At 41.0% G+C, this 14,377-nt stretch overlaps 1 protein-coding gene across 2 annotated transcripts in view; it reads left to right on the top strand.

Moving 5' to 3' along the window:
• Window positions 1-440: 440 nt before the first annotated feature.
• SNX2 (sorting nexin 2) overlaps window positions 441-14,377 on the top strand; it is a 56,427-nt gene continuing 42,490 nt past the window's right edge. For both annotated transcript variants that reach the window (XR_013961156.1, XM_080679468.1), the window contains exon 1: window positions 441-584. Coding sequence is in view for 1 of the 2 variants with exons in the window: in XM_080679468.1 (XP_080535594.1) it covers window positions 477-584 (108 nt within the window). In the remaining variant the exon portion in view is untranslated. The remainder of the gene's footprint in view (window positions 585-14,377) is intronic.

The following is a 14,377-nucleotide window of genomic DNA, read 5'->3' as shown; positions in this document are numbered from 1 at the left end:
TTCTGTTGGACCGCGCTGATACGGAGCATTTCCTTCACATCAGAAAGTTCGCTTGGACACCCTGGAGAGATTTACGAGCGATGTCTCCCTTCCATCAATCCTCAATCTTGTCCTCAGTCTGGGTGTAATCCAAGCGGCACCGAAGCACTTCCACTTCCTAAAGGGGACTTTGCAACTGGGAACGCCAGCAGAAGTCGTTGGGCCTCCTCCTGCTAAGAAGGTGATGTGGTAATAACCCAAGTTCCAGCTTCTTCCACAAAAGTCAGTGCAGCAAGTGGGCGGTGAAAGGCAGCGAAACCCAGCGCGGAGCTGGAACGAGGCAAATGGGCGGGGCTGAGCGCGGGGCGCCTAGGCGAGGCGGGGGCGGGGCCAGGAGGGGCGGACCCGGGAGCCGGCGGCCCGCGCGCCAGCCTCGCCGTGCGTGCTCACGTGACAGGTCCGCGAGGCCCCTCGCGCAGTCCTCTGGGCGAGCGAAGATGGCGGCGGAGAGGGAGCCTCCTCCGCTGGGGGACGGGAAGCCCGCCGACTTTGAGGAGCAGGAGGATGGAGAGGACCTCTTCACCAGCACTGTCACCACCCTAGAGGTGAGACCACGTCACCGGAGGTGCTGCGTTCCGTCGCTCATCTCACCTTCAGGAGCCTTCTCCCTGCATGAACTTGTCCCTCCCCACCCCCCCACCCTCCCGGGCATGCCAGGACCTGGTCAGGAGGACGCCTGTGACGGGGGCCCCACCTCAGGCACCTGTCAGAGCGCAGGAGTTGGTCTGGGCGGTTAGGCCTTCTCAGACCCGCCGACCGGCTGGGGGTCTGACCTGATCCCCAAAAGGGCAGGGACTGGACGGAGCATCGCGGCGCCCTTTTCCTGTTCAGCTGGTCTTCCTAGGTGTTACTTGCACCTCTTCTTCCAGAGCGGGGAAGGTCTTCCCCTGGGTCCCAGTGAACCTCACCGCTCTCCGGGGCGACCTCCGCAGCCCTTTTGGGGAGGTGCTTGCTTTTCCCTTCCCTAGGGACGGGGTGCCCCTGAAAGGGGAGAGCAGTGCAGTGAGCGCCGAGTGACCCAGCCTCTCCGGGGAGCGTGTGGGTGCACTTTCCCCAGTCACGGCCCTTCAGGAACCGTGAAGGTGGTACCTCTTTTTCAAACTATCTGGTAGGTAAAATGCATTTGACCGGTTTTGTCTTCTTTAGTCCCAATATTTTTTTAAGGATTATAGTGTTTATAAAATATAAAGTTGAAGGGAGGGAGTAGTCCAGGAAACTTTGTGTGTGTGTGTTTTTAAGTTAACCAGGGAAGAAACAAAAACAGATCCTCACTCCCTTTTCCTCTTTTCTCGCATGGTCAGCGATCTGTGAAACCAAGTGTTCCTGTTTTTTGTCAAAGGAAACACCCTCTATGAACTGAACTGTATTGGGTCTCTTACGTGAAGTTCACGTTTGAATTGCTTTGCATTTGATGAGAGTACACACACCTCATAGCCCAATTTTAAGCGTGCATATGTGTATTAAAACGTACACATTTCCCAGAGCATTGTTTACCTCAGGCTGTACTTTCTTATAAACTGTTTATTTTTTTTAAGTAAGCTTTCTTGGCTTGTTCAATTCTGCACCAAATCAATTGGAAATTACTGTAAAATAATCTGTTATGTGAAATTCAGTTACCTGAAACTGGGAGCTTCCGGGAAAGGTTTCAGCATTGACCACGTTCTGCTAATTGTATTTGTAGGTACCAGCCAAAACTTACCTCCCCTCAGATTATATGCTTCTTGGGGCTAAAGACAGTGCCTTGATCATCTAAGTGTTCCTCACAAAATCTTGAACATCTGCATTTAGTAAATGTTTGCTGGATTGTCAAAATCAGCATCTCCTAAGAATTAGTAAAAATGGTCTTGCAAAACAAATTACCTTTTGGAGTTAGTATCCTTTTAGACCTTTATACATAACTGTACAGCTAGCTACCTTATATATATATGTTAATGTCTTTGCCGGATTCTGTATTTTCTTTGAGGATAACAAAGGATCCACTAGCAAGGATCAGGAGAAAGTTCACTGATGTAGAGTAAACTAGAATACTGTGAGCACTGTTCATTCTGTTTAATTGATGTCTTTAGAGTTGAGTAAAAGAATTATAAGCTGTATTTCCTTTTGGGGACTTTAGTTTTTTGCAAATAAAAAAGGAAAAGAAGGAAATTGATGCAACAGCAGGTTAAAAGGTAGACATTTTAGGATTTTAATCCTTCTCTTCAGGTGACTTTTAGAAGAAATTATGAGTTTATTTCATTTGGGGTAAGATACACCAATGAAGATAACATTAGATAGCCACAAATGGTTTATGGGCTAGAGATGTAGATTTGGGAGTCTCATAAATTTATTGAATGAGAACACTAAACCAGACTCTGTGTTGAAATATAGTCTCTGCCCTCATGGAGTGTATGAACCAACAGGAGTCAATTTTAATAAACATAGCTATGTGACCAAAAACCTGCAGTACCGGGTGATACATGTGTAAATGAAACATGCATATAGTATAGAGATACTGTAGAAGACTGGAGGGACTTAATTGCATAGAAATTATCTTTGGAACACGGAAAGTGGGTGACATTAAGAGTAAGTAGAGACTCTTTTTTTTTAAATCCTCCCCCAAGGATATGCTTATTGATTTTTTTAGAGAGAGGGGAAGGGAGAGAGAAACATTGATCAGTTGCCTTCTGTACATGCCCTGCCCTGGAATAGAACCCACAACCTAGGGTATGTGCCCTGACCGGAATTGAACCCACAAACTTTTTGGTGTAGGGGATTGGACAATACTTCAACCAACTGAGCCACAAAAGCCAGGGCATTAGAAACTCCTGATAAAGAGGAACTAAAGTTTAGTATCTCTTGTCCCAGCGCAACAGGGTAAAAGTGTGTAATTTATTTTCTTCTCTTTTGTAATCTTAGGTCTTCAAATTTAAATGTATTGTTTTTTTTGGAAAACTTTATTATGAATTATGTATGTTTCAGAGAAAAAAACATTTTATTACCACATATTTAAAGGCAACAGCATGGAAAATTATGAAGAGGTACAACTCTAGTTGACCACTTTCCCTTGAAGCCATTAAATTTAAGGATTTTAGAATGAACTAGAGGCCCAGTGCATGAAATTGTGCTCGGGTAGGGTCCCTAGGCCTAGCCTGCGATCAGGGCCATCTTCCGCCTGCTCGCCAGTCCCCAGTCCCGCCCCGCTGCCACCCACCCCAGTTCCCCGTTTGCCATCTGGCGATCAGAGCCTGCGGGGGGCGGGGGGGGGAGGGGACTGAGAGGTGGTCAGTGCACCTCATAGCAACTGGTCAAGCAGTTGTTCTGGTTGTTACACCGTTATGATTGCTGGGCTTTTATTATATAGGATTGTTTTTAGTACCTATAAAGATGTTATTCTCTGAAGTTGCTTGAGGCAGAGATGCTCAGTTTTTTTGCAGACTTTTCTTAAAAAGATAAAATTATTTTTTAATGTTAATTTTACAAATGCACACTTTCCTATGAAATTGAATTCTTGTGTTTTTTCTCCCATGATGATAGTTTTTAGTTGAGATGACATTTATCTCAATTTAGTAAAGTTCACTACTATCTCAGTCAAGATGCAGAACTCCATCAACCCCCAAAAATTCTCTCATGTAGTTAACCCTTTCCACTGGCAACCACTGATCTGTTCTCTGCTTCTGTAGTTTTGTCTTTTTCAGGATGCCATATAAATGGAATCATACAGCATGAGACTTCTTTTTTTCAATCCTCACCGAAGGATATTTTTTTCCATTGATTGTCAGAAATGGTGGAAGGGGGTAGGGGGAGAGAAAGAGAAACATCTATATGAGATAGACACATCAATTGGTTGCTTCCCGCAATGCACCAAACTGGCCGAGAATAAAATATGCGACCCTCTAGGAATATATCCCAAGAACTCAGAAACACCAATCAGAAAGAATATATGCACCCCTATATTTATAGCAGCACAATTTACAATAGCTAAGATTTGGAAACAGCCTAAGTGCCCATCAGCAGATGAGTGGATTAAGAAATACGGTACCTGTACACAATGGAATACTACGCTGCTGTAAAAAAGAACGCTTACTATTCGCAACAGCATGAATGGACCTAGAGAGCATGAAGCTAAGAGAAATAAGCCAGTCAGAGAAGGATAAGCGATCTCACTCATTTGTGGAATATAGTTAACAATGTAAATTGATGAACAAAAATAGATCCAGAGACATAGAAATTGAACAGACCGTCAAACCTCAGAAGGAAGGGTGGGGTGGGCGGTAAGAGATCAAAGGACTTGTATGCATGCATATAAGCATAACCAATGGACACAGACGGTAGGGGATTGAGGGCATGTGCTGGGGGGAGGGAGTGGGTGGAGAGAGGTCACTGGGGGGAAAAAGGAGACATGTAATACTTTAAACAATAAAGAATTTAAGTTAAAAAAAAAAGTTGATGCTTAGTAAAAAAACCTGCAGCCCTTCGATGTGAGGACCAGCACTGTAACCACTGCTCAGTGGGGCCAGTATGAAACTTTTAGTCTAGCTTCTTTAACTTAGCTAAAGCATCAGATTTATCAATGTTGTTGCATGTACCAATAATTCTTTTTTATTGCTGAGTTTATTGTATAAAGCACAATTTGTTGATGAAGGACATTTCTGTTGTTTCCAGTTTTTGGCATTAAAGAGTAAAGCCAGCCAAAACCGGTTTGGCTCAGTGGATAGAGCGTCAGCCTGCGGACTGAAAGGTCCCAGGTTCGATTCCGGTCAAGGGCATGTAACTTGGTTGCGGGCACATCCCCAGTAGGAGGTGTGCAAGAGGCAGCTGATCGATGTTTCTCTCTCATCGATGTTTCTGACTATCTATCCCTCTTCCTTCCTCTCTGTAAAAAATCAATAAAATATATTAAAAAAAAAAAAAAGAAAGAGTAAAGCCAATATAAACATTTATGTACATGATTTTCTATGAACACAGTTTTCATTTTTTTTTTATATCTTTATTGATTTCAGAGAGGAAGGGAGAGGGAAAGAGAAATAGAAACATCAATGATGAGAAAGAATCATTGATTGGCTGCCTCCTGCACCAATGGGGATCAAGTCCGCAACCCAGGCATGTGCCCTTGACCGGAATCAAACCCTGGACCCCTCTGTCCACAGGCTGATGCTCTATCCACTGAGGGCAGTTTTCATTTCTTTTGTATAAATATTTAGAGGTAGGATTGCTGAGTTGTATGGTTAATATATGAGTAACTTTGTAAGAAACTGCCAAATTTTCTCCCAAAAAGGTTCAATGGAGGTAAGGTACAGGGAGGTGAAGTCATTTGCTTTTTAGTCTCGTGAGTTAATGGCTGTAGTATACAGTAATATAACGCGAGACCGAATTCAATAGGACATTGTTTTGAAAATCAGTTATCTGTGGGTTCATTAAAACAAATGCATGATGCTTCAAGAAAAAAGCATATTACTGTATTTCCTGGTATCGTAAAAGTTATTTTCATATCAAATTTTACCCCTAATCAGAGTGTCATGCTTTGTATATATTATTGAGTGTTTGAATCCTGAAGACTAGCCCCAAGGAACCTTTGATGAAGCTGGATATATTGATTTTAGTCTCTGGTCAGGTTTCATTCATTTAATCTCTGAAATCTTATAAAATTATAAGAGATTCTAAGAGAGAAAGCTGCCAAACTATTTTCCCACACAAACAGCTGTATCATTTTGCTTTCCCATCAACAATTAGTAAGAATTCCAGTTGTTCACATCTTTGTCAGCACTTGGTAGTGTAAGTTTTTATTTTAGGCAACGGTGAGCTAGAGGCTAGTTTATATTGGCTCAAAAGATGATTGTTCAATTTTCAGTAATTTTGTAGACTGGTTAATTCATACAGCTGTTGTTAAAAATTAAATTATATAAATGTATGTTAAATTATATTGAAAACAAAGGTAAATATCTTAAACTTAATGACTTCCTAATTCCTTTACTACATTTTAATTTTTTCTATGTTCTTGAGGTTGTATGTCTATTCTATCCATCTGTATGGTGAAAGTACATATTTTCCCAACTTTACAGTTTTGTGAGGGGAAATCAGCCATAATGGGGGCATATTTACGCCACAGAAATACACAAAAGCTAAAAATCAGGGTCTTCTCTCCCTAAGACTCATTTGCTAACCGTTTACCAGCACACCACTAATTTTTTTTTTTAGCCATTCTAATAGGTGTGGTGTTATCTCATTGTGGTTTTAATATACGTTCTCTAATTATTAATGATGCTGAGTACCTTTTCATGTACATAGTCACCATCTGAAAATTATCTTTGGTGAAGTGTCTTTCCACATACTTTGCACATTTTAAAAATTGGATTTCCTTATTGAGTTTTGAGAGTTCTTTATATATTCTAAATATAAATCCGTTGGCAGATATTTTTTCCTAGTCTGTGACTTGTCTTTTTTTTTTTAATTCTTACAGGAGGAATTTTTTTTTTCTCCACTGATTTCTAGAGAGAATGGGAGGGAGGATGCGAGGGAAACATTGACTTGAGAGAGACACATTGGTTGCCACCCGCATGCACCCCTGCTGGGGCTGAGAAACCTGCAACTGAGATATGTGCCTTTGACTGGGAATTGAACCTTCAACCCTTGGTTCCCCGGCTGAAACTCTAACCACTGAGCAAACCAGCCAGGGCTGTGGCTTGTCTTTTTTTGTTTGTTTGTTTTTCATTTTTTTTTAATTGATTAAGGTATTACATGTGTACATATCTTCCCATTGCCTCCCCCACTCCCATACATGCCCTCACCCCCCAGTGTCTTACGTCTATTGGTTATGCTTATATGCATGCATACAAGTCCTTCGGTTGATCTCTTATCTCCCCCACCCCTCCCCAACCTTCCCACTGTAATTTGACAGTCTGTTTGATGCTTTACTGCCTCTGTATCTTTTTGTTCATCAGTTTATAATGTTCTTTATTGTCCATAAATGAGTGAGATCATGTGGTATTTTTCTTTCATTGACTGGCTTATTTCACTTAGCATAATGCTCTCCATTTCCATCCAGGCTGCTGCAAATGGTAAGAATTCCTTCTTTTTTATAGCAGCATAGTATTCCATTGTGTAGATGTACCATAGTTTTCTGATCCACTCATCTGCTGACAGGCACCTAGGCAGTTTCCAAATCTTAGCTATTGTAAATTGTGCTGCTATGAACATAGGGGTGCATATATCCTTTCTGATTGGTGTTTCTAGTTTCTTAGGATATATTCCTAGGAGTGGGATTACTGGGTCAAATGGGAGTTCCATTTTCAGTTTTTTGAGGAAACTCCATACTGTTCTCCATAGTGGCGGCACCAGTCTGCATTCCCACCAGCAGTGCACGAGGGTTCCTTTTTCTCCGCATCCTCGCCAACACTTGTCGTTTGTTGATTTGTTGATGATAGCCATTCTGACAGGTGTGAGATGGTATCGCATTGTTGTTTTGATTTGCAACTCTCGGATAATTAGTGACTTTGAGCATGTTTTCATATGTCTCTTGGCTTTCCTTCTGTCTTCTTTCGAAAAGTATCTATTTAGGTCCGTTGCCCATTTTTTTATTGGGTCGTTTATCTTCCTTTTACTGAGTTGTATGAGTTCCCTGTAAATATTGGAGATTAAACCTTTATCAGTGATAACATTTGCAAATATGCACTCCCATACAGTGGGCTTTCTTGTTGTTTTGTTGATGATTTCTTTTGCTGTGCAAAAGCTTTTTATTTTGATGTAGTCCCATTTGTTTATTTTCTCTTTAGTTTCCATTGCCCTAGGAGTGGTATCAGTGAAGAAATTGCTTCGGCATATATCTGAGATTTCTCTGCCTGTGGATTCCTCTAGTATTTTTATGGTTTCCCATCTTATGTTTCAGTCCTTCATCCATTTTGAGTTTATTTTTGTGTATGGTGTAAGTTGGTGGTCTAGTTTCATTTTTTTGCATGTATCTGCCCAATTTTCCCAACACCATTTATTGAAGAGACTGTCTTGACTCCATTTTATGTTCATGCCTCCTTTGTCGAATATTAATTGGGCATAGTGGTTTGGGTCAATATCTGGGTACTCTATTCTATTCCATTGATCTATATGCCTGTTCTTGTGCCAGTACCAAGCTGTTTTGAGAACAGTGGCTTTGTAATACAGCTTGAAATCTGGTATTGAGATCCCTCCTACTTTGTTCTTCTTTCTCAGGATTGCTGTGGCTATTCGGGGTCTTTTTTTATTCCAGATGAATTTTTGGAGAGTTCTTTCTAGGTCTGTGAAATATGCCGTTGGTATTTTAATGGGGAGTGCATTGAATCTATAGATTGCTTTGGGTAGTATGGACATTTTAATGATGTTGATTCTACCAATCCATGAACACAGTATGCTCTTCCATCTATTTATGTCTTCCTCTATCTCTTTTTTCAATGTCCTATAGTGTTCTGAGTAGAGGTCTTTTATCTCCTTAGTTAAGTTTATTCCTAGGTATCTTAATTTTTTTGGTGCAATGGTAAATGGGATTGTTTTCTTAGTCTCTCTTTCTATAAGTTCACTATTGGTGTATAGAAATGCCATAGATTTTTTGGCATTAATTTTGTATCCTGCTACATTGCCGAATTCATTTATTAAGTCTAATAATTTTTTGATGGAGTCTTTAGGGTTTTCTATGTACAGTATCATGTCATCTGCGAATAAGGACAGTTTTACTTCTTCTTTTCCAATTTGGATGCCTTTTATTTCTTCTTGTCTAATCGCAATGGCCAGTACTTCCAGTACTATGTTGAACAGGAGTGGTGAGAGTGGGCATCCCTGTCTTGTTCCTGTTCTTAGGGGAAATGATTTTAGTTTTTGCCCATTGAGTATGATGTTGGCTGTGGGTTTGTCATATATGGCTTTTATTATGTTGAGGTATGATCCTTCTATTCCCACCTTGCTGAGAGTTTTTATCAAAAATGGGTGTTGGATTTTGTCAAATGCTTTTTCTGCATCAACTGATACAACTGTGGTTTTTATCTCTATTTGTTTATGTGATGTATCACGTTTATTGATTTGTGGATATTATACCATCCTTGCATCCCTGGGATAAATCCTACTTGGTCATGGTGTATGATCTTTCTGATGTACTGCTGGATCCGATTTGCTAGAATTTTGTTGAGGATTTTGGCATCTATGTTCATGAGGGATATTGGCTGTAATTCTCTTTCATTGTGTTGTCTATCTGGTTTTGGTATTAGGGTGATGCTGGCTTCATAGAATGAGTTTGGAACTGTTCCTTCCTCTTGAATTTTTTGGAATAGTCTGAGGAGGATAGGTTTTAGTTCTTCCTTGAATGTTTGGTAAAACTCCCCTGAGAAGCCATCTGGCCCTGGGCTTTTGTTTGTTGGAAGCTTTTTAATGTCTGCTTCAATTTCTTCCATAGTTATTGGCCTATTGAGATTTTTAGATTCTTCCTGATTGAGTTTTGGAAGGTTGTATTTTTCTAGGAATATGTCCATTTCCTCCAGGTTGTCCAGTTTGTTGGAATAGAGTTATTTATAATATTTTTTAACAATCCTTTGTATTTCTGTGGGGTCTGTTGTTATTTCTCCTCTTTCATTTCTGGTTTTGTTTATTTGGGTCCTCTCTCTTTGCTTCTTGGTGAGCCTGGCGAGAGGTTCATCAATCTTTTTTATCCTTTCAAAGAACCAACTCTTGGTTTTGTTGATCTTTTGTATTGTTTCTTTGGTCTCTATGTTGTTTATCTCCGCTCTGATTATTATTTCCTTCCTTCTGCTTAGACTGGGCTTTTCTTGTTGCTCTCGTTCTAACTCTTTGAGTTGTAGGGTTAGATAATTTATTACCATTGTTTCTTCTTTTTTGCAGTAGGCTTGTAGAGCTATAAACTTCCCTCTCAAGACTGCTTTCACTGTGTCCCACAGATTTTGGGTGGTTGTGTTTTCATTGTCATTTGTTGCCATTATGTTTTTTATTTCTTCTTTGATCTCTGTGGTAACCCAGTCATTGTTTAATAGCATGCTATTTAGTCTCCAAGTGTTTGATTTTTTAGGATTGTTTTTATTGTAGTTGATTTCCAGTTTTATGCCATTGTGATCTGAGAAGATGCTTGATTTGATTTCTATCTTCTTGAATTTGAAGAGACTTTGCCTGTGTCCTAATATGTGGTCTATCCTTGAAAATGTTCCATGTGCACTGGAGAAGAATGTATATTCTGTAGCTTTGGGGTGAAATGTTCTAAAGATGTTAATTAAGTCCATCTGATCTAGTGTGTCATTTAGGATTGCTGTTTCTTTGCTGATTTTTTGTTTAGTTGATTTGTCCAGTGGTGTCAGTGGGGTATTAAAGTCCCCTACTATGACTGTATTGCTATCAGTCTCTCCCTTGATATCTTCCAGAAGTTGTTTTATGTATTTGGGTGCTCCTGTATTGGGTGCATATATGTTTACCAGAGTTATATCTTCTTCTTGAATTGCTCCCTTTAGTATTATGTAGTGGCCTTCCTTATCTCTTGTTATGGCCTTTACTTTGAGGTCTATTTTATCAGATATAAGTATTGCTACCCCAGCTTTTTTCTCATTTCCATTTGCCTGAAAAATGTTTTTCCATCCCTTCACTCTCAGTCTGTGTGAATCCTTTGTTCTGAGGTGGGTCTCTTGCAGACAGCAAATATATGGGTCATGTTTTCTTATCCATTCAGCTACCCTATGTCTTTTGATTGGTGCATTTAATCCTTTTACGTTTAATGTTATTATTGACAAGTACATGTTTGTTGTCATATTTTTCCTTAATGTTTGTGTTTCTTCTTGCCTTTCTCTTCTTTTTACAGCATTCCCTTTAGCATTTCTTGCATTGCTGGTTTCATAGTGATAAACTCTTAGCCCTTTTTTCTCTGTGAAGCTCCTGATTCCACCTTCAATTTTGAATGATAGCCTTGCTGCTTATAGTATTCTTGGGTTCAGTCCCTTGCTTTGCATCACTTTGTAAATTTCATTCCATTCCCTTCTGGCCTGGAATGTTTCTGTTGAGAAATCCGCTGATATTCTAATAGAACCCTTGTAGGTAACTTTCTGTCTCTCTCTGGCAGCCTTTAAGATTCTTACTTTGTCGTTGGTGTTTGCCTATTTAATTATGATGTGTCTTGGTGTCCATCTTTTAGGGTTCATCTTGTTTGGGACTCTATGTGCATCTTGGACTTGCATGGTTTTTTTCTTGCCAATATCAGGGAAGTTTTCTGTCATTATTTCTTCAAACAGGTTTTCTATTCCTTGCTTCTCTTCCTCTCCTTCTGGTACCCCTATTATGTGAATATTGTTTCATTTTGTGTTGTCCCAAAGCTCCCGTAGGCTCTCCTCTTGCTTTTTAAGTCTTCTTTCCAGTTGCTGCTGTGTTTGTGTGTTTTTTCCTACCTTGTCTTCTAATTCGCTGATGTGGTCCTCAGCCTCTTCTAGTCTAATGTTTAGGCCTTCCATCATTTTCTTTATTGCAGCTATGTCATTCTTCATCTCCTCTTGGTTTCTTTTCATGTTGGCGACATTCTCCTTCAGCTTCTTATAATTCTCATTGAGTTATGTGTATTTGTCATCCAGCCGTTTAAACATCCTTATAACCATTACTCTGAATTCTTTCTCTGATAAGCTGCTAGCCTCAATTTCATTTAACTCCCTTTCTGGTGATTCCTCTTTTTCTTTCCTTTGGGGATTGCTTTTTTGTCTTCCCATATTTTCCTGTAATGTTTTAATTGTAGATCCAATTGCTTTGCTACCCAGGTTCTTTTGGGGATGGTGTTACTGGTGTAATCTCTCAGTTCTCCTGGGCTTGGTAATCTAGTGTGGCTCCCTACTTGAGCTATTTGGGTTCTGTTGATGTAGGCCTGTGAGCTTGAGAGACACAACTGCGGTGTCTAGAAGTCAGCAGCCGTGGAAGGGAATGTCCCAATTTTTTTCTGTCTTGTACCCTTAATTGAAATCATGCCTGCCCAGCGGGGTCTCACAGTAGCACCCAGGAACCGTCTGTTGGGGTAATGGGGCTCAGGGGCCTGCACTGTGGAAAGGCGTGACTGTGGTGCCCAGAGTTCTGTAGTTGAGGGGTAGGCAGACTCAGCTTTTGCTGCTGCACTCACTCCCAGTGGCGGCTCACAGGGGCACCCACAGTACGTTTGCCTGTGAGGCACACTGAAGCACTCTGAAGGGCCCTGGCAGTGTAGCCGCGTAATTGAGGTGCCTGTGGGCAGGTATCCAGGATGAGTGAATTCAGAATTTCTACTGCTGGGGGGGAGTGTGCCCCTGTTTGTCCAAGATCATACCCAGGGAGAGCTCACAGTGGCTCCCACGAGCGCCCTGTGGGTAGATGGGATCAGGGTGCCTGCCTGTTGGAAATTCGCATCTGTAGAGGTGCGTTTGCTGGCGAAGAGCTCTGATGAACTCTGAGGGGTCCTAGCACTGAGATTGAGCAGCTGGGGTGAATGTGGGCAATTATTCAGGAAGAGGGAGTTCAGAATTTCTACTGCAGGGCCGGGCGCCCTTGTCTGTGCAAAATCCCACCCACGGGGGCTCCCAGTGGCTCCCAGGCTGCCTATGGAGTGGTGTGCCCTGGATGTCTGCGCACGCTGGAAATGCATGAATGATTTGTCTGGAGTTCTGCCGCTGGGGACGGGGAGGTTGCGCTTGCTGCTGCTGAGCGGTGCACCTTTGGAGGTGGAGGTCCCAGGGTCCGCGGGTCTGCGGGTGAGGCAGCAGGATTTTGGCTGGAGTGGCTACTGGGTCGCGGGGCAGTTCCAAGGCCTGTCTGGTTGGTGGTGCTGATGAGTTCTTAAAAAAGGCCGTTCTCCCCTTCAAGATGGCGTGGGCTCCGTGCTGGAGTCCCACAGTCCGGGGAGTTCCCGCAGCGGTGGTAGTCTCTCCTTGTCCAAGAGAGCCTTGTCTGCCAGCCCCTGCTGCTCCTACGGGGCTTTAACTGTCCCTCACTCACTCACACACACACCACACACATCCACACACTCTCCTTTCATACCCTCACTCACTCACTTCCTCTCCCTCACCTCCGTCCTGCCTGCCGCCATCTTCCGAAAACTGTGGCTTGTCTTTTTATGCTATTAACAATATCTTTCACAGAACAAAAGTTTGTTATTTTGATGAAGTTCAAGTTTATCCTTTCTTTTTTATTGATAGTACCTTATATGTCACCTATGAAATTCTTTTCTAACGTTAACTCAAGGTCACAAAGGTTTTGCTTATGTTTTCTTCTAGAAATGTTATAGTTTTACATTTAGGCTTGGGACTCATTTTGAGTTAATTTTTGTATTAGTTGAGGTTCATTGTTTTTGCTTATAGATAACCAGTTGTTCCACTACCATTTATTGAGAAGTAATGTTATTAAGGTTTGTTTTATGACTCAGAGTATGTTCTGTCATGGTAAATATTATGTGTGCACTAGAAAAAAATACATAGTCTGATGTTGGGTGTAATGTTCTATAAATGTTAGGTCAAGTTGGTTAATAGTATTTTTCAGTAAATGCAACATTTTTTAATCTCAGGTGCTTTATGCTAAGTTAAAGAAGCTCTTAGACTCAGAAAGTTTCTCCATTGGGTTGTCTTTGCATCTTCGTCCAAAATCAGTTGAGCATATATGTGTGGGTCTATTTCTGGACTATATTCTGTTCATTGATCTGTTGATTATCCTTTTGCCAGTTTTATGCTACCTTGATTACTGTAACTCGAGTCTTGAAATCAGGTTGTATGAATCCACTTTGTTTTATTTTAATTGTTTTGATTATTATAGTTCTTTTCTCTTTCCATATAATTTTATAATCAATTTATTGATTTCTACAATAGAGAATTAACATTAAGAATATTAAGCCTTTAAGCCATAAGTATACTGTTTCTCTCCACTTATTTACATCTTATTTGATTTTTCTCATCAGTGTTTATAGTTTTCTGCATACAGATCTAACACATATTTTGTTAAGTTTATACCTAAGTATTTAATGCACATATGGTACTTTTATTTCTTTTACATTTACTCATTGGTGGCATATTGACCCTGTATGCTACAACACTGCTGAACACTAATTTTTTTTGTAGGTTTTTTGTAGAGTCCTTGAGATTTCCTATGTAGATCAGGGTTGGGGATCGTCCACCAGTGGTCGGCAAACTCATTAGTCAACTGAGCCAAATATCAGCAGTACAACGATTGAAATTTCTTTTGAGAGCCAAATTTTTTAAACTTAAACTTCTTCTAACGCCACTTCTTCAAAAGAGTCACCCAGGCTGTGGTATTTTGTGAAAGAGCCACACTCAAGGGGCCAAAGAGCCGCATGTGGCTTGCGAGCCGCAGTTTGCCGACCACGGGTCCAGCCCATGGGCTGTATAAGGTC

The sequence above is a fragment of the Plecotus auritus genome, assembly GCF_963455305.1.
Source record: "Plecotus auritus genome assembly, chromosome: 7".
Classification (NCBI taxonomy): domain Eukaryota; kingdom Metazoa; phylum Chordata; class Mammalia; order Chiroptera; family Vespertilionidae; genus Plecotus; species Plecotus auritus.
Note: the sequence above shows the minus strand (reverse complement) of the source record. Positions and strands in the feature narration are given on the sequence as shown.